Source organism: Tamandua tetradactyla, chromosome 2 (assembly GCF_023851605.1).
Source record: "Tamandua tetradactyla isolate mTamTet1 chromosome 2, mTamTet1.pri, whole genome shotgun sequence".
In the NCBI taxonomy this organism is placed as follows: domain Eukaryota; kingdom Metazoa; phylum Chordata; class Mammalia; order Pilosa; family Myrmecophagidae; genus Tamandua; species Tamandua tetradactyla.
The window spans coordinates 198,305,232-198,325,827 of NC_135328.1; the positions used below are offsets into that span (position 1 = coordinate 198,305,232).

Sequence of the window (20,596 nt, forward strand, 5' to 3'; positions counted from 1 at the left end):
TTATCCGGGAAGGGGAGGGAGAAGCGTCCAATAAGTGAGGAGTTACTTCGAACTTTACTTACCTATTTAAAAGGACGGCACAGAACAAAATGCACAAAGAACATTGTTCTTTATTTAAAACATGAAACTTGAAGGAAATGTGCTCTGGGGTGTTTGGGCCTTCCTTTCTTCATCTAGCTGTCCCGACCCTCTGCGGGACAGGAGGCAAATCGTGGAAAAGTGCGCCACCCCCGCGACGGAGGAAGGGCGGGCGGCGCTCCAGGTCAGGGCGCGAAGAGCGCGCGCAAGCCCAGCAGCGTGGCGAGCAGCAGCGCGCGCCCGGGCGCGGGCGCGGCGCTGGGGCCGCGCAGGCAGGCGGCGTACACTTCGAAGGCGACCTCGCGCAGCGCGCACACGTGCTCGGCGCGGCAGGCCTCGTCGCAGGTCCGTGCGTCGTAGCTGACCGAGTTGTAGACGTAGTAGCGCTGCAGCGCGTCCCGCTCGCTGGCGATGCGGCCCAGCGCCACGTGCATGGAGTGGGCGCCCGCATCAGGCACCTCGTAGGCCTTGGTCAGTCGGTACTCGAGCTCCCAGCGCGGCGTGCCCTGCTCGTTCGCCTGGCTCAGGTTCACAAAGTAGGTCACCATGTCCTGGAGAGTGGAGAGAGGGGCGTGGAGGGGGCCCGCGGTGAGCGCCTGCCGGGTTCTGCCTCCACGCACCCCCATCCGCCCCTCGCATTTACCCCCAAATTCTTTATCTCGCCAAACAATAAGGGCTTTGGGTTGTTGATAGTTTACTATTTACCAGGCCTGTTCAGCAGCCAGCCTCTGGTTGAACCTGATGAAGTAACTGCACTTATTACCCCCACAGATGAGAAATCTGAGGCCTAAAGAGGTTAATTCACTTGGCAAGAGCCCTACAGCTGCTAAAATGGGACGGAAATCTAGGTTATTTCCTCCAGGGCCTGTGCATTTTTTGCCCCACCAAGCACCGGGGCACATAGAAGATGCTCAGAAGATATCTGTGGAATGAATGGATAACAAGCAACATAAAAGGAGTGGGATGAATCATGGGCAAAGTGCCCTGCCTGGCTGAAAGAGGTTGTAGAACTGTAGTTGATGGAGGTACTCCAGACCTCCGAGGACTCGTGTGCATCTTCAGGACTAGAATCTAAAAGGATTTTTCTCTCCAGCATTTTCCAGTTAAATTCATGGACGTGCTGCAAGCCACTAGATTCAGGGTTAGAGGAACTATGGTGTCTGAAGGGTAATTGCATACTAGGCAGGTTACATGCTTTCATTAGTCCTACTCCAAACCCTGTAAGGTACGTACTGCCATTCCTATTTGACCTAGGAAGCAATGGTAGCACAGAGACATCAACGGTTCAGGGGATGAGCCAGGATTCAAACCCAGGAGAAGGATAGAGGGCCTGTTATGGAGTGGGGAGTTTTCCTCAATCAGCTATTCTCCTTGCCCAGATCCTGACTATCCAATATGTAGACAACAGGCCACACCCTTAAAAATCCTCAGGCCCTTTCTTATTTACAAGTACCCTCTAGAATCAAGGGCCCACATTAGCTCATCCAGTTCCTGGCTTTAACTGTTCTCTAGACACTCTCAGCTCCCACATGAAATCTCCGTACCCCGCCCTCCCTGAAATTCCATCTGCAATTCCGAGTTGCACTTCCATCAGCATTTTCACTTAGATGCCATTTAGGCGACTCAAAGTTGCCAGGTCCAAAAACCAGAGTTCCGACCCTCCCTCCAAAACCTGTTCTTCCTGTAGTCATCCCATTTCCGTTAATAGCATCCTCATCCTTCCAGTTGCTCAGGCCAAAAACCTTGGAGTCTTCCTTGACTCCTCTTTCTCTCACACCTCGCACCCAATTCACCAGCAAATCCTGTCTGCTCTGCCTTCAAAAAACACCCACTTCTCCACATCCCATAACCACTACCCCGGGGCAATCCACCATCGCTCAGCTTGTTATATAGTCACCTCCTAACTGCGCCCCTCCCTTGCCCCCCACAACCTGTATTCTGCACAGCAGACCCAGTGATTTTGTAAAATTATGAGTCATTTAATTTTGTCCCAGCCCCTCCAAATCCAGAATCCTCACTGTAGCCTGCATGATCTCACCCCATCCCCTCCTTCCAGCTTCATTCCAGCTGAACCTACCTCCTTGCTCCTCCCCTAACACACCAAACACAGCCTTTCCCATAGCCTTTGACTTGCTGTTCCTTCCACCTTCCCCTGATACTCACAAGGCTTGCTTCCTCAGTTTACTCAGAACACTGCTCAAATGTCACCCTCTCTGTGACATTTGACCCTTTCCCTGCCCTATGTATCTAACACAGCACAGATGCACCCTTACCCGTCACCACTCAATCTCCTCACCCTGCTTCATTTCCCCCCTTAGCCCTTCTCTGCATGGCATACTTAAATTTACTTGTTTATTGTCTGTGGCCTCCTATAAGAATGTCAGCTCCAGGAGGACACTGACTTTGTTAGGTTTTGTCCCCTTAGTTAGCTCCTGAACTTAGAACAGGGCACATGCTATTTCATTCTGTTGAGTAAATGAAGGAATAACATCTCTTTGCAATTTCAGCAATCACATGCCCATCCTGATTGGTGACGGATTGCTCAATGTGTTAGAGCAGGCTGGAGACTAGCTAGAGTCAGCCCAGGGAAGAGGCAAGCAGTAGACCTGAAGTCAGACTGGAACACCTTGAACCAGGCCAAGGAGATCCCCTTGAGGGCACTGAGGAGCCAGTGAAGCTTTTAGCAAGAGAGAGGAAAGCTGAAAGCAATGCTTTGGAAAGATTAAGTCCCCCTGTAGTGCATAGCACGTGAGCTTCTGCAAGGCAGGGCTGCAGCGAGGGCTACCTGTGGCAGTGATCCAGGGCAAAAGGAGATTTGAGGGGAAAATAATTGACCTGATTTGGGCAGCATTTGGAGGTAGCTCCAGGACTATAAACTTGAACTCTAGAAGGGTAGAAGTAACCTGACCTTCCTGAGGCTCAGTAATGGGTAGTGGTTGGATCAGCTAGGAAAGAGCAGGGAGGCAGTGATGCCTTCAGGTCCGTCTCCAGCCCCTAGCCCTGGGCTCTGCAGACCCAGGGCTCCTGACCTGCAAGCTCAGTGTGGCTCGGTCATATTCAAACACCCGGATGCCTGGATTGTTGGCCCCGTTCACCACTCCAGGTAATGTGGTTTTCCAGGGGGTGACTCCAGGTGTGAGGAACATGACGTTGATGGGGGCACCTTTCAGGAGAGAGAAAGTGGGACTGAGAGAGGCTGGTGAGAGGAGGGAGGTGGGGCTTGCAGCCACCCCCCAGGCTGAGTACCTGCATCATCATAGAACATTCGAAAGCTGTCGGTGTGGTGGTGCCCGAAGAACTGCCCTGCAATGGCCCGATGGTGCCTGCGGATTACCTCCACGTACCTCTCGTTAAAAGCCTGCCGGAACCACGCCTTGTTCCGTGTCTTCTCAAAGAATCCTGGGGGCACATGGCCAATAATGTACACCTGCAAAGAGGGAGTGCCCCAGGGGCTGGCTCAGAAATGCCCTTCCCAACCTCTCATTTCCACCCCTCAAAATCTGCCCATCGTCCCAAAGGCAGCAGACAGGCTCAAATGTATTTCCTCCCTGAAGTTTTCCCCCGTTCCCTGTGCAGGCAGATTCAGGCATTCTCTCCATGCCCAGCAATGAATATACCACATACATTCCCACTGCTGTGCCTCTGCCCAGGAGTGCCTCTCTCATTTTCACTTCTGTATGTCCCTACCCATATTTGAAAACCTAGCTCCAAGGTCACCTCCTCCATGAAGCTTTCCTGATCCTTCAAAGGAACCTCTTAGAGACCTCGGGCACTGTAAGTGAGCAATGTTTGCCTGGTTGTGCAGCACCTGCTGTATGGTAATGTGTGTTCGTGTTTTAACATTAATAATGTTAGCTCAGGCTGGCAATACCTGAGCACATGGTCCCCACTCCAGGAGGTAGAGCTGGGGGGAATAAGAGTATGAGCTTTAAAGTCAAAGGGCATCATGGATACGAACTATATGACCTCGGGCAAGTCATTTCACTTCTCTGAACCTCAGTTCCCTCATCTGGAAGATGGGGCTCATAGAGCCTACCTGGCAGCATTCCAGGAGTTAAATGAGATAATCCATATAAAGCACTTAGCAGTGATGCATAGTGATTACTCAAAGTACCAGCCATCAGATTCCTCTGGACATACTGCTCAGTGCAGGGACTCAGGCAGGTGACATCCAGGTTCTTGAGCTGCCAGTACAGCCAACCAGGTGAACACACACAAGGGCAGGGTTGTCACCTACTTGGCAAACCTTGAGGACTAACACACAAGTATGGGCTGCAGTTATGTGTGTGGTAGCCATGAAAAGAGAGCTGGACTGAGATTCTGGAGATAAAGTTCTAGTCTCAGCTCCATGACTTATTGTGCGACCTCAGAATTATCACTGCTTCTTGTGAGCTCAGGTGCCTTATCTGCAGTGGGTTCCAGCTTCTGGCCTCGCAGGGCTGCTGTGAAGATGGATGAAACCTACTCCTAGGGCCAGGCCAGTGAAGGACTCTCTGACATAGGCATCTTAGGTTGGGTGGATAAATGTGTACCAAGGCAGGAGACTTGTTCGGGAAATTGACCCCAGAGAGGAAGGAGGCGACAGAGGTCCTTACCATTTCCCTAGCCTGGGAAGCATTGGTCAGCACCTCTTCTAGCCACTGGAACTGCTGGACAGGGTCAGTCATGCCAGCCGTCAGCTCGTTATTGGTATAGTACAGATTGGTGTTGAGCACCACGATTCGCCCTGCCCTGCTTGGACCCGGCAACTTCTCAGAATAGAAGGCACCTAGGGGTCACAGCCAGGGAGAAGTCTGATGAGTTCCCTGCCTCTGGCCAGACATGCCTCTGTCCGGCTCTGTTTTACTCACCCACATTCTCCTTCCCTTGCAGAAGGAGAGGTGGGGTAAACTACCATAATTCCCATAAGAGTGGGGTCAGTGTAACCGAAGGCTCCAGAACCAGGCTTCCTAGGTTCAAATCCTGGCTCTATCACTTATCAGTGTTAGGTCGGGGGAACGGGGAAGGGCACTGCAACTGGAGCTGTGGAGGCTGTGTCGCCCCTCCCAACCTGACTTCAGGAACTAATGAACTGCCCCTTCCGGATGTCACCTGACCTCCATCCTTAAAAGCTGCCTGTGCCAAAGCCCAAGCGCGCACTCACCTCCCTCCATCCTGGGTTTGGTGAGTTCTGCCCGAGAGTGCAGAAATACCCCCCAAACACACTTTAAATTTCCTGGTGTACCTTTCTTCTTTCTCACCCTTTTGCCTCCTAAACCTTTCAATTAGCTGTGCAACTAAAGAAATTTACTTAACCTTTCTGCACTTTCACATCCTCCTCTGTACAATGATGTGTGTTTGCCCCCTTTAGATTCTCTTTCAGTCCTTCTCCACTAAGCTTTTCATCCCCAATAGCTGATCTATGTGGACTAAATCAATGAGCTTCCATTATTATGGGCTTCTGGTTGGCTTTGACCAATAAGGAGCCTCAGCAGCAGGAAGCTGAAGGAAGGAAGGGAATAGAGTAGGGTCTGGCTGTGTCTCTGGACCAGGGTTTCTTAACTAGGTGATTTTGTCCCCTCCCTACCCCAGAGACATTAGGAAATATCCGGAGTCATTTTTTGTTTTGTCTCAGCTGGGAAAACGAAATTACTGGCACCTAGTGGGTCAAGACCAGGAATGCTGTTAAACATCCTACAACGCACAGGACAGTCCCACAACAAAGAATTTCCTGGCCCAACATATCCCTCGTGTAGTGCTGAGGTTGAGAAACCCTGCTCTAAACCAAAGGTCAGTGTCCCTTCCTAGCATCATTGTGAGGAGTCTCCTAATGCACTGACAGTGGTGCTCGGTAAATATTGGCTGTTTTGTCATTAATGCCATGAGAGTAAAAGCATGGACTTTGGGAGACTGCCCTGACTCCTGCTCCCAAGTCTGCCTCTTCTAAGCTGTGTGACTCGATATCTTCAAGGCTTAGTCTGTCTGTAAAATGGGGATAAAATCAGTACCTATGACACGGAGTTGTTGTGAAGAAGAAATTAGGTCAGAGCCTGGCATATAAGTGCTCCTTAGGGTAGCAAATGGTGCTGGTACCTTCTTTAAAGAGAGTGATGGATTCGTTACTGAGCCAGGGTCTCCACATTTCTGCTACCTGATTGTAGATATTGTTGCTCCCTGCTGGAAACTGGTTTTTGGGGTGAAAATCATGATTTCCCAAGGCAGCATAGACTTTAGTATCTAGGAAGGAGAAAAATGTAAACAAATATATGCTAATGTGCTTGATGGGGTTAGTCATTTTCTGTTGGCCACCGGCCATCACAGCTAATGGGATGAGTGAGAGCCCAGATGAGGAAGATACAGAGATAAGCAAAAACCACAATTGATAGAATCTGGCTGAACTTTGTTCAGACTTGGGAAGGAAGAGCAATAAATTCACTGATCCCTGTCCCTAACCCCATTCCCAGCAGAAAGTTTCCTAATGAAATGGCAGGAAGGGGAAAACTAGAAGATCTAAATAATCTTCTGTGCATTAGCAGCCACTTGGTAATTTAGAATTCCTTATTCTTGTTAATTCCTCCTTTCTGTTAGGGAAAGGGTCTAGTTCACTTCTGGGAGGCCTTGGGAATTTCACTCATTCATGCATTCAACAAATATTTATTGAGCATCTATGATGTACCAGTATTTAAAGCTGGAAATCAGAAATCCAGTCCCAGTCCCCAAGGCTTTACCGTGCAGTAGGATTGACAGGCATGGAATAATTAGATATGTGAGGGCTGTCAAAAGGGAAGAGCCATTGGAGGAAGGATGAGTGAAGGAAACATTTGTTGGGCAAGCAACCAGTTCAGCTACAGTTTCTTTCCCAGAAGAGAGCTGGTTTGGAGAATTGATTTACATATAATTAATCTCAGTAGCATCTGTTATCTGCACCCACCGCTAATCCTAGAAGGCTGAAATTAAGCTTCCTGTGCTCTTGGCTCCTCTTGTCTACCTTCTTTTTCCCCAAATGAATCTTCTAGAAGCAGGCACAGGGCATTAATTAATTATTAATTAATGAATTATTAATTAATTAATTGAGGAATAGACCATCCAAGGGAAAGGTGCAGAAGTCTACCTTTTGTCCATACCCCACCGGTTCCTTCCAGAGGATAGCCATTATCTCATGTCCCTAAAAGGTAAACCTTTGTCACCTCTAAAAATTAAGATTATCTGCCTACAGCCTAGAATAGTCTCACTATTGAATATCTGTGTATATAGATATTCAACAAATAGCTGTTGGATGAATAAATGAGTGGGCAGCTGGACACATGGGATGTTTGACTACCACAGTTATGTATACTTTCCTTTTAGATTTCTTGCAAACAATAATGAGTGCTCTAAAGAATGCTGCAAGTGAGGTCAGCAGCAGGCTGAAGACTGTGGCCTCTCATTGGAGTTCTGATCTGGTCCAGCCCCTCCGAGCAGTCTGGAGACATTCCATGGGCACAGCAGCTGAGATGAGCCTCTGGCATCAGTTCAAACATGTACCACAGGTGTGGCAAGTGCGCAGCATCAGTCAGTAGGTGCCAGTGGGATATTTCCAATTTATCCAGTTCTAGCTTTCCCTCCAGGGCTTGAGGTACAAATGCAGGGAACTCACCTTGAGTTTTTAAATCCATTTGCTTGCAAAATTTCACACCCCGGAAGAAACGACCTAATTATAGAGCTTGGTGAGCCCCACCAGTGTGCCTTCTTTTTTTAAAATTAACTCTAGTTTATGGAGTGAGATTCCTTTATTTCATTTTAGATCAACTTTTCATTGAGGTGTAACTACTACAAAAAAGTGCATAACTCCTAAATGGACAGCTCAATGAATTTTCACAAAGTGAACATTCCTATATAATCCAACCCAGATCAGTAAATCAAATATTATCAGTATCCCAGAAGCCACACAGAAGTAAGTTTCCCATTTTAGACTTTATATAAATAATTATATGGTATGTACTCTTTTGTGTCTGATTCTTTTGTTCAGCCTCATGCTGGAGATATCTGTCCACAGTGTATTAACCATACTTGTTCCTTTTCTTTACTGTGAAGTATTCCAATGTATGAATACCACACAGTTTATCTATTCATTCTGTTGTTGATGGACATTGGTTTTGTTTTCAGTTTAGAGTTACAATAAATAAAGCTTCTATGAGCAAAAAAGAAGAAGAAGTAAGGGCCACTTGCTGTAGGAGGTACCAGGGTGGGGAAAATTCAGGGGAGGCCTCGCTAACAATGTGGCCTGTGAATGAGCCCTAGAAGGGGAAAGGGTCCATTTGACTTATTTCTTCCTCATGAAAATTCTCATGCCTGCTTTTATTTAATGCTGTCTGTTGAGCACATAGTAGGTACTCATTAAATGACCATTCACAATCTCAATAAATATTTGACAATGAACAAAAACTCTTCTTGAGCTCCAGACAGGGATTATATGAGCTTATTCCATCCTGGGGTAAGTGACTTTGAATCACTGGAGGGAGGGTGGAGCTTCCAACACTCAGTTGGGGAACTTCTCTAACAAACACTTTGCCTTGTACAGCCTACAAGATCTGGAAATATTGAGAGCTCTGCCAAAGAGGAAATCGTAGGATTCCCATCAGGAATAGTTCACTGAACCAGAAGCCATCATTTCTGGCTGTAAAAACCTGACCTCTCTAAAGTAAAATGTCAGCAACCATTAAGAATCCATTTAAGAAAAAACCCAAATCCCTGCAATCACAATGGCAGATGAGAAGGCAGGGAATCGCTCCCATTTTTTTACCTTTTATGTGCCAAGCACTGTTAGAAGCTTCTTATTAGCCTTAGTTCCATGCAGGCACAACCTGGTATTTAGTGAGAGACTGAGTTATAGAAATAAACTATGATGTATGTTAAGAATGTTTGTGTTTTCTACACAGTGGGAGACAATATTTGGAAACCATATATCAGATAAGGGTCTAGTATGCAGAATATATAAAGAGATTGTTCAACTCATCAACAAAAAGAGAATCCAATTACATAATGGGCAAAAAACATGAATAGACACTTCTCAGAAGAGGAAATACAAATGGCCAAAAGGCACATGAAAAGATGCTCAACTTCCCTGGGTATTAGGGAAATGCAAATCAAAACCACAATGCGATATCTAACACCCACCAGAATGGCCATTATCAATAAAACAGAAAATGATAAGTGCTGGAGAGGATATGGAAAAAGAGGCACATTTATCCACTGTTGGTGGGAATGTCAAATGGTACAACCGCTGTGGAAGGCAGTTTGGTGGTTCTTCAGGAAGCTAGGTATAGAATTATTATATGATTTGGCAATACCATTGCTAGGTATCTACTCAGAGGACATGAGGGCAAGGACACAAACGGACATTTGCACACCAATGTTTATAGCAGCAGTATTTACAATTGCCAAGAGATGAAAACAGCCAAAATGTCCATCAAAAGACGAGTGGCTAAACAAGCTATGGTATATACATATGATGGAATATTATGCAGCTGTAAGACAGAATAAAGTTATGAAGTATGTAACAACATGGATGGACCTTGAGGACATTATGCTAAGTGAGATTAGCCAGAAGCAAAAGGATAAATACTGTACAGTCTCACTCATATGAACTAGCATTAATGAATGAACTTGGAGAATTTCAGTTAAGAACAGAGGTCATCAGGAGATAGAAATAGGGCAGATACTGGGTAATTGAAACTGAAGGGATACAGATTGTGCAACAGGACTGACTGTAAAAATTCCAAAATGGATAGCACAATAATACCTAACTGTAATACAGTAATGTTAGAACACTGAATGAAGCTGAATGTGAGAATGATAGAGGGAGGAGGCCTGGGGGCACAAATGAAATCAGAAGGAAAGATGATAGACTGAGATGGTATAATCTAGGAATGCCTAGAGTGTACACTGATAATAACTAAATGTACAAATTAAAAAATGTTTTTGCATGAGGAAGAACAAAGGAACGTCAATACTGCAGGGAGTTGAAAACAGATGGTAATACATACTTTAAAACTTTAACTTATGTGTGAGACTAAAGCAAAAAAAATGTTTATTTGGTACAAAATTTATATTTTGACTAGTGCATCTCCTAATACAACTTATATAGACAGTTTAATTGAACACCATAAGTACATGGAACCTTGAGTAGGGCATGAGATTTTGTAGGTTTGTCCAGAGTGATACCCTGATAAATCCCAGAGTGATCTGAGCAGTGAATAAAAAAGTATTTGCAAAGTCCCCTTGGGGGAATGGTGAGAAAGAGGGAAAATTTAACTTCCCCATTTGGAGAAGGCCTGCTATTCTCACAAGCAGAGAGGACAAAAAAAATCAGTAGGCCAAACCCTCAGTCTTGGGGTTTGTTCAGATGAAACTTATCCCCGCAAAGGATAGGCTAAGCCTACTTAAATTTAGGCCTAAGATAACCTCTGTTGTTGCTCAGATGTGAGCTATCTCTCAGCGAAAACGGCAAGCAAACTCACCGCCCTCCCCATCTCTATGTGGGACATGACTCCCAGGGAGTCATGGAGGTTATTCTTACGCATTATATAAATAACCCCTTTTTAGTTTAAGGTGTATTAGGGAGGCTAGAGGGATGTGCCTGAGACTGTAGAGCTGTGTTCCAGTAGACATGTTTCTTGAAGATGATTGTGTAATGATATAGCTTTCGCAATGTGACTGTGTGATTGTGAAAACCTTGTATCTGATGCTCCTTTTGTCTATGGTATGGACAGATGAGTAAAACACATGGATTAAAAATAAATAATGGGGGGACAGATGTTAAAATAAATTGGGTAGAGGGAAATACTACTGGTCAATGAGAGGGAGGGGTAAGGGGTATGGTATGTATGAGTTTTTTCTTTTTTCTTTTTATTTCTTTTTCTGAAGTGATGTAAATATTCTGAGAACTGATCATGGTGATGAATATACAACTATGTGATGATATTGTGAATCAATGATTGCACAGCAAGTATGGAATGTTCATACGTCAAGAATGTTCGTGTTGTATGTTGATTGGTTTATTAATAAAAAAAAATTTTTAATAGAATGTTCGTGTTTGTATGTTGTTTTGGTTTGTCAATAAAAATTAAAAAAAAGAAATGAACAATGACCAGGAAACTCCAACCCACTATCAGCAATAATCAGACCAGGAGACTCTGGCTACCACCTGTAGCGGTCAGTCCAGGAAACTGGCCACTATTGACAACAACCTGTTCAGGAAGTTAAACCACGATCCCTGTAATAACCAGCCCAAAATGGGAGATCTTGCTCCTCAATAACTGGCAGCTCCCCGTTTCCAATTTAGGGCCAACCAGAGAAAGCCAAATATGCTCCCCTAACCAATCAAATAGGATGCTCCACTCATAGTTAACCTGCCTCCTGCTTCCCCATGCCAAAAGCCTCCAGAGTATACCTGAAACCTTCCCTTTTTTCCATTAGAAAGCTTCCCCACACCTCTGCCTGCCTTTGAGCCTCTGCCAAATGCAAATGATGGTGGCTGACTCCCGCGCTACAGCATGCTCTGAATGCATAGCTTTCATCTGTTCTCATTTAGATGTTCTTTATTTCCATGTCCTCTGTAGCACAGTGAGAACAGTGTCTCACCATAGTGAGGCAGGGTCAAAATCAGGGTACTGGCTGGCTGATGAACAAAAGTCAAATTCCAAGGAGCAGTCAGGCTTTAAGGAGAAAAATATCTCTGAGAAGAACAGCAATAAACAGCACTTGGGGGGCAGGGACCCCACCTAAGTAAGTCATCTAAGATCAAGTATCTACCAAGGAGGAACAAGGGGAGGGTAGTAAAACAGTTAATAAAAATTACAAAAGGAACAAAATTCTATAAAAGCAGTTGGCCCACAGTGTTGAGACCTCTCATCTCTTGCCCCTCTTTCTTTGCAAGAGTACCTACGTGTCCTTCTCACATGCATACTCAATACATTTTCTGCCTACTTTACTCTCTGTGCTGTGCCCTTGAATTCTTTCTCACAGCATGGCCAAGAGCCTAGGAAGCCGAATCCAGCAGCAATAGTAGATGCTCAATAAATATTTGTTAACCAATTAAAGGAGTGAATGGGTTACCTTATTTAATCTTCATAATAATCCTTATGAGCAGGAACAGTGATTTCCCTCATTTTACACGGGAAGAAACAGGGTCTTAAGGAGATTAACCAACTAGAACATGGCAGAGCTAGAACTGGGATCCATATTTGTTTGACTTGTGTGCTGCAAAGGCAGGAACCAGTGTTGAGAACAACTCTCATTAATAATACAGGTGGGTCGTGGCAGAAAAAGCACTTGCCATGGGATCCAAAATCTCTTCCTCCACTCAAACAAGTTACTAACCTTTCTGTGCTTTAGCTTATCTATGAAATGGGGAATATTCTGCTTGACCTGCATTATCATTATCAAATAAGATAATGCCTTGTTTCATCTCTTCCAATTTATCCTCATTTTAACATCTCTAAAATTGGGGTGTGTTTTCTCATGAGGCCTCAAGAAAGTGCTTTATTATACTTTAATTGACAGCATTTTTTTCTGAGTGATACACAAAACAATGATGCATCTTACTGTCCGTGGCATCATGGATACTGGGAAATTCAATAAATGTACCAGTGTAGTATAAACTATAAAACCTTATATAAACTATAAAACCTTATAATTTACATTCATATGTTAAGTTTTAAAGTATTTTCTTATCCATATTTCATTTTTATTCCAGAAGCCCCATGTGGAGCAGCAAAAAGAGTGCTCAAAGTTGGATCTGATGTTTTGTTCTGTTTCACTGATTTATGTATCTATCTTTATCTATCTCTAACAATATTACATTGTCTTAGTTAACCTACCTCTATGTAAGTCTTAAAATTGGGTAGAATGCAATAGTAGTGGTAAACAAGAGGGAGGGGTTAGGGGGGTGGGATAGTTTTGGGTTTTCTTTTATCTTTTCATTTCTTTTTCTGATGTAATGCAAATGTTCTAAAAATGATCATGCTGATGAATGCACAACTATGTTATGAAACTATGAACTACTGATTGTTTATTTTGGATGGACTGCATGATGTATGAACATATCGCAATGGAATTACATTTTTAAAAAGTTGGGTACATAGCAAGGATGAAAAGAAGCATAAATAAACACAATAGTAGAAAAAAAACTAGATCCGAGTTTACATCTCACCATAGGCACTGACTAGTTTTGAGCCACAGGTTTTTGAAATTAATAATACCTATTGTATTGCATGGCGGAGGGCATAGTACCCTGGTTTGGTCCTAAGTAGTGACTTCTGCTCGAAGACGAGCAAACCCAAGCATGCCTGGATTGGGTGGGTTGGGTTGAATTGGGTGGGCTGGAAGCATAAAGGCATCTCTTTGCATAAAATTGATTTACCTTGAGGAAAGGAGGTGGAGAAACGTAGGTTGCTTGCGGGAGAGATGCAGGATGGTAACAAGAGCTGGGACCAGTCCTGGTACTCCAAGCATGTGGGGAATAAGAGCAGCACCCAAACCTGCATTTGTGTCCCCACCCTTGCTCTGTGACCTTGAGCAACTTACTTGGCCCAAGGCTACATTCCTCGCCAATAAAACTGAGATGGTAATGATGGGTCTTTCTAGAATTGTCACAGTGACAAATGAACTAAAGGATGTAAAATAGTTAAAGCAATGCCCTACACTTTACACTCACTACATATAGTTCTTGCTGCTGCTGATTTAATTCATTGTTAATACCATTATTCCTTAACTGGGTCCTGGGGACTATTAGGCAAAATAAAATGGCTGCCTGCACTGGGTGTTTCTAAGAGGGAACCCCTTTTCAAGAGGAGCTTTCAGAGAAGGTGGAATGCACCCTTAGGGTCACTGATAAGCAACACCTAGTGATAAAACTAGTTTCAATCCAGTAGAGAGAGTTTATCAGATTGGACAAGCATACCATGCTAATCAATGTAAATCTGCTCCCTACTTTGTAAAACCTCCTATGTAAAAAGAAACAATGTCAGCCAATCAGAACATTTCCTCACACTTGCTTCCATGTTTTCCCTGTATGACCTTCCACTTTCCACACCCTCCATGGAACTCCCTTCTAATTTTCCAATGGGATGCTGCCTGATTTGTAAATCACTCAAAAAAGCAGTGAAATCCTAAATTTAACATTGTTGAAAAGTCTTTCTTTTATCACCATCCATGACTAGGACCTTCAGAAGGAGCAGCTGTACCAGAACCCAAAGTGGGAGAGCAATAGGCTGCCAGCCTGAGAGCCTGATTCAGCCCCCCAGGACCTTGTACTTGGCACAGCCTATTTAAAAATATTTTCCAAGAATTAACACCAGGCTGGTTGACCAAGATGGCGGTGTAAGACATTCCACAGTTCCGTTTCCCCTCAGAATCTTTGAACGACTAGCAAAAACTAGCAAAGCATTTGTCCTCAAAACGCCAGAGAACAATTAAAGAGTTACAGTAACTGGGTGAATGTCGAATCAAGAAAACACAACTTTAAAAGAAAGAAGTTTGTAGTACTCTTCTTGCTAGCCTCTTTCCAATTCCTCCAGGGAGCAGTGTGGAGCCAGCCAGCGTGTGGTTCTCTTGTGGGTCCCCAGCCTTGGGAGTACTGAGGAACAGCACCTTGGGTGCAAATTAGCATCTCCCAGAGGACCTGGCAGCTGGGATAGTCTGTGGGAGATGGATGCCAACTCTGGGGCAAGAGTGGACCACAAAGGCTGTGGGTAGGCCCAAGTAAGACTGACCCAGGAACGACACCTGCATATAAATCTAGAGGCCTTGAGAAGGGGGCTGTGGGTCTGGTGTTAAATGCAGAGGCTGAAGGCAGTGAGATATAACAGGCATGATCATTCACATGCTTGTGTGAGTATCCACAGGCCAATGAGATCGCAGGCTCCTCTCAAGTGTCATCGGGAGGGTAAGAAATGATCCAGGAGACAATCTGGTTGACAGATAGTCATCATTGACAGATGATCATCAGTGAATGAAGGTCATTACCCCTGATTTTGCTGCTGTTGTTTCCTGATTGTGCCAGGCACCTCCTGGGGTCCAGGCAGTGGTGTCCCAGGGATCAGGACCCCTCCCTTAGGGAAAGGGTGGGGCCTTAAGCCCGTAGCAGCCCATGTGACCAGAGCACAGACAGTCATTAAAACTCCCCTGCCCTAATCACTGTTTGTGGCCAACTCTCACAGGACTCTGGTAAAACTCTGTTGTACCAAATCTTTAGATTATCTGAACCTTATAACCACCCCTCCACCCGCCACCCTGGTACTCGCCCTTTTTAGTTTTTGGCATAGAGTGTTGATCTTCATTTCCCAACCGGCCACCACCGGGTAGTATTTTCTCCTGTCTGTAAGTCCCTAATTAAAACTCATGGCTAATTTTCTGCCTGACATGTTCTTTGGTCTTGGAGTTGTGCTGGGCTACAACACCAGAGAATGCTGTGCGGGAACTGGTGGCAGAGTCTTACCCGGAAAGACCTCTCTGATGAGCTTGGTCAGGCGTTCCACGATTCCCAGCACAGCTGCCTCTCCCAGCCTCTCGTTGGGCACGTGAGGCGTGTCATCCCTGCAAAACACCCCGGGGCAGTTTCCTGCAGGCAGTTTGGTCAGGGGCATGAGAAAAGGAGGGGAAGGCTCTGTCGTGAGAAGGGAGCCAGCAGAACAGATTTCAGCTGTCCACTGAGGGGAAATGGTCAGCAGCAGTTGGGAGTCCACCTCCAGGACAAAGTTCAAATCTAAGCTCTGCCATTTACCTGCTGTAGGTCCCCGGGCTGGTTCTTTAACTTCTCTGGGCCTCTATTAGCTCATCTGTAAAATAGGGATAATTATGGTATCTACTCATAGAGTTTTCGTGAGACTTCAATAAAAGGGGGAAAGTATATATATATATATATATATATATATATATATATATAGTAGTAATAGTGGCTGCCAGGTTGTAATTACTATTACTGTTACTTGGAGAGGGAAACTCTGGAGTTCCAGCCCCATCTTTTAAGCTCCCAGGGAGCTCAGGGTTGAGAAGCCTTCTCTGAATACTTCTACTTTCCACTAGGTTTCTGAGGAGCTTGGAGCTAGCTTCAGAAGATGGGGTTCACGTCCACTTTGGGGCAGTACCCCAATTTTATCCCCCATTTGACTGATCTAAAGTCCTGGCTCCACCTTAGAACTTCTTAGCAAGGTAGGAGGGCATGGGGAGGAGTGTGGTGGAGGGTAGGGTTTGGATATGGGTTGCAGCCTCACCAATGTAGGTGCCGAGGTCTCTGCTGGACCAGGCACTCTCTCAGGGAAGTTAATGAGCTTAATAACAGTAAGACTGCTAGGAGCAGCTCCCAGGGGCTACTCAGTGCCAGCTACTTTCTGTGTGTGGTACTCATATCCACTAATTTGTTCCTTGTAATAACCCTACAGCAAAGGCTCTTTTGTTATCTCCATTTTACAGATGAAGAAACTGAGGTACAGAGACATTCAGAATTCTGCCTAAGGGTATACAACTAGAAAGTGGTGGAGCTAGGATTTGAAGCCAGTCAGCTGCACTTCTGACACCCTCATTAGGGAAGAAAAGTGGTCAGTCTGGGGACACCACAGAAATCCAAAGACATGGGAAAAATTCCACTTTTTCTAGTTTGAAGCATCCTATTCTGTCTGGTAGGAAACATCCAGTTTCTACAGGTTATCACTCGAGGGACTGCAGCTCTCCCAGAGAAACCAAATTTCTTAGAAACAGAAGAATTATAAAGGATTCTAGAGGTCATTTCATCCAATACCATGCACCTCCACAAAGTCCCAGAGATTTCCCAGAAAAACCGTGTATCTGTTAAAGGATCATAAGTTTACCAAAGTGACCACCTTTCCCAGAGGGAGCACATCTCTCAGAGTTTTACATATTTCTGGAAGAAGGGGACTCTCAGAGAATTCAGAGGCTCCCTCACAAGACCCCTCATGAGCAGGTGAGGGCTGGTGTCCAGGGTTGTGGCCTAAAGCTCACTCTCTTCCTAGAAGCAGCCATCGAGGCTGGCAAAGGGAGCACGAGGTCACCGCTCCCTCCAGCCTTCCTCTCCAGCTCCCCTGGTTCACCTCTGCCTGCAGGAAGCCCTTCCCAACCCTGCCAGACTGGGTTGAGTGCTCCATGAGACTCATGCATCCTCCCGGGCGACCTGCTTTCCTCATTGGGACATAACGGTCAATGAGCTTGTCTGGATCGCCTACAAGACTGTGAGCTCCTTGAAGGCAAGTCTGGGTCTCCCTCATCTCAGTATCCCCAGGGTCTACCCCCAGGGCTGAGCACAAGATGGTTAAGCCACTGAAGGAGGGAGGAGAGAGGGAAGGAGGGAATGGGAGAAGAGCAAATGATAAGAAGGGCAGGTTCTGAGGAAAGCTGAAGGGCTTGCAGTAGCATCGTTGGATGGGAAGCAGGAATTGAGCCTCTACGGCAGAGGAGGACTTACCCTTCAAGCTGCCCCCATGCACAGCAAAGCTCTGACCAAAGAGCCCTCCTTGGGGCACTGGGCACTTGGTCCCATTGCTGGACCACATTCCAGTCCACTCTACCTTCTTCCCTCCCTGCGTTTACATCTCTAGGGCTTGGAGTCCTCAACCCTACAGGGAGTGGCTCCAGTGCTTGGCCCTCAGCTTAAAATCCAAGCATTGGCTTTGACTGTGTCCCCAGCCTCAGGGAGAGCTGTGTTCTGCCGAGCCTGGGAGACACGGAGTTGAGGGCCTGGGAGACACGGAGTTGAGGGCATCTTCGGAATCAGCCAGACCCAGGCCCCAGGGTCCGCTTGGTGACTTCCTTAATCCCTTTTAGCTTCAGGTTCCTTATCTCTAAATAGGGCTAAGGGGAGGCTCCAGGGAGACAGTGTGGGCAGAGAGCGTGGCTGGCACGTGGCCCACAGCCGGTGCCCACTGACGGGCAGCAATTGTGGTGACTGCTCTCACCCAGTCCAGAGAATGAAGTCCGGCTCCGGCTCGATCTCCTTCATGGCGTGGATGGAGGAGTTGATGAGCGCCCAAGGAGAATCACACAGGTAGTCGCCCCAGGGGCCCGCGTTGGGTACTGGCTGGGAGCCTGCCGACGGGCACACCTGGAGGGGGTCTTGTGATACCTTGTAGTCAGGGTCAAGGTGCAGGTCAGAGATATGCCAGAACTTTCCTGTAGGGAAAGAGAGACCCTCCCTGAGTGCTGGTCCTTCCACAAGCCTGGCTGGAGAGGAAGTCTAGAAACCCTGGGCAGTGGGGAGAAGGCTCACACAGGTAAGAGAAGCCCCCTCTGGTCACCCAGGATTTAGGGAAGGTCCCACAGGTCCTGCTCTGCCCAGGGAGGCAGCAAGCATAGCAGAAGGAGCACAGGCTTTCTCTGTCTCTGACCTGCTCTGTGACCTTTAGTGAGCCTCTTTCCTTCTCCACATTAGCAGCTCAAGGCATCTGGTTCTGTGGTTCTCAAGGACGCTAAGGGGTTCAGCATTCTAAGCAGAGTGGTTGTTTTAGAGCAAAAGCCAGATCAGGATCGGGTCTAAAAGCTCAGGCTCTGGAGCCACATACTAGCTGTGTGACCTTGGGCAAGTCACTTCTCACCGAGCCTCTCTCAGCTAGATCCTATCATGCTCCAGGGAAATAAGTGCAAAACTCTGACCTGGGAGGAGAAAGCTTATTCCCCAAATGAGTGTAAGATCTTGTTAATTAATCCCAGCAAAAACCTAGGGAATATGTGTAGAAATAGAGTCTAAGGGTGCAAGACCAGAGAAGAAGGAACGTAATTTCAGACTAGGCCGAATTTCTCATTTGAGTATACTTGCCAGTGGGTCTAGATTCAGAGTGGCAGCTCAAGCAGCTGGGACTGGGCCTGTCTGCTGAAGTGATTGATGGAAACCTGGACTCGACTCCAGATTAAGTGAGCCTGAATCCCAAAATCTCTTGATGTAATTACGGAAAGGAATTCAGAGAAACAGGCAAGATGGAGTGGATGTATCACGTGTACCAGCACAGGGCCTGGCACAAATAGTTTCAGTGACTGCTTACTGAAAGAGGATGGAACAGGTTTCAACTCAAGGATGAGACCAGGCACTGGGATTTCTTCACCCTTCATCATTGCTGTCACTTCCTCATAAATTTCCTGTCAGAGCCAACAGGCAATTTCTCCCCGGCCCGCCCCATGCCCCATCCCCCTCCAGTTCCACCCACAAAGCTGGGCCTGGGCTGGGAAATCCCGCTTCCTGCCCCGCTTTCAGGATTGGTTGGCCAGTCAACCCAAGCCACACCCAAGCCATTCAGGGTAAAGTCTGGCCGCTGCTGCCCCCTTGCTCCCTCGCTACCACCACCATCAACACCCCCACCCCCCACCCCCGCCCCACCACACACACACACACACACACACACACTTTTTGCTCCCAGAGGCTCTTAAGCTTTTGCCCACCTCTCCTGTAGTAAACCTCGGGAAAGATCTGAAACTTACACTAAGGTGCAAATGACTGATAAAGCAAATCATTACCCCTCCCAAATGCCACAGCCCCAGGATATATTGATCACTATCCCCATTTTACAGATTAGGAAACAGGCTTAAGGGCCAATAAACCTGTGATCCCGTGGTAAATGGCAGAGGTCTTATGGCTCCAGATGGGATTTGTAAAGGGGTAAAATCAGTGTCTTTTATTTTAGATATGTCTCTAGTAGACAGAATATGCCTGCTGTTTATTTTTTACCCAAACTGAGAGCCTCTTCAAACGTATTGAAACTAATATACTAGAAAATGTTCCTAAAGTCACAAAACCTTACAGCACAGTAAAGAAACCTAACTGCCCATTTCAGTTAGTAAGTGGGCAAGAGTTTATGGGCTTTCCCAAGCCCCTGAATTGATACTGAGGCGGGGGACACACATGATTCTAAGCCTAAGGTCAGGATGACCAAGCGGGATGCAGTAAGAGGCCCTTCTCTCTGGGGGTGTAGTCCCCCTCTTCTCTGAGGCCACGTGGAGAACATTCCCGACTTGAGGCGGCTCCTCAATTAGCCACAAACATGGAACACTTCCACATTTTACTTCAGCCTTCAAAGTATTCAATGAGCATTTCTTCATTTCAGAAACTTCTCTGATGACAGGCTCAAGGGTCAGTTGACAGCTTGTCTTTTCCTAGAAGATAAACTTGGAGCCCCAGTTTGGCAAGTGTATGAAACTGACACTCCTTCTACCCCTCCCAGAAGGTCACTTCCTGGTGACCTGTGCATGTGTGTCCACAGGTCTGACTGCAAGAGAGGCCCTGTAGGGTCTCCCCCAGGTCGTCACCCAGCTGCATCTTCCTCCTCACTCAGGCCTCAGCCCAAAGGTCACCTCCTCAGAGAAGCCTTCCCTGACTACTTGATCTCAGGAAGCACCTCCCCCACCCACCAGGTCACTAGCTCTAGCCTTCCTCCAGTCTTATTCTCTTCAAAGCACTCTCACATTTGAAATGATCTTGTTTCTCATCCATCTTCCTGTCTAGAATGTCAGATCCACAAGAGCCTGAAAGCTGTGTTGTTCATCACCGGAGCCCTAGTAC

At 46.3% G+C, this 20,596-nt stretch overlaps 1 protein-coding gene across 1 annotated transcript in view; it reads right to left on the minus strand.

The window, feature by feature from the left end:
- Positions 1-46: 46 nt before the first annotated feature.
- SMPDL3B (sphingomyelin phosphodiesterase acid like 3B) overlaps positions 47-20,596 on the minus strand; it is a 33,152-nt gene continuing 12,602 nt past the window's right edge. Inside the window, exons 2-8 of the mRNA XM_077137521.1 lie at positions 18,006-18,219; positions 15,536-15,633; positions 6,151-6,294; positions 4,674-4,846; positions 3,325-3,505; positions 3,108-3,241; positions 47-629 (exon numbers count right to left, since the gene is read on the minus strand). Of these exons, the coding sequence (XP_076993636.1) occupies positions 264-629; positions 3,108-3,241; positions 3,325-3,505; positions 4,674-4,846; positions 6,151-6,294; positions 15,536-15,633; positions 18,006-18,219 (1,310 nt within the window). The 3' untranslated portion in view covers positions 47-263. The remainder of the gene's footprint in view (positions 630-3,107; positions 3,242-3,324; positions 3,506-4,673; positions 4,847-6,150; positions 6,295-15,535; positions 15,634-18,005; positions 18,220-20,596) is intronic.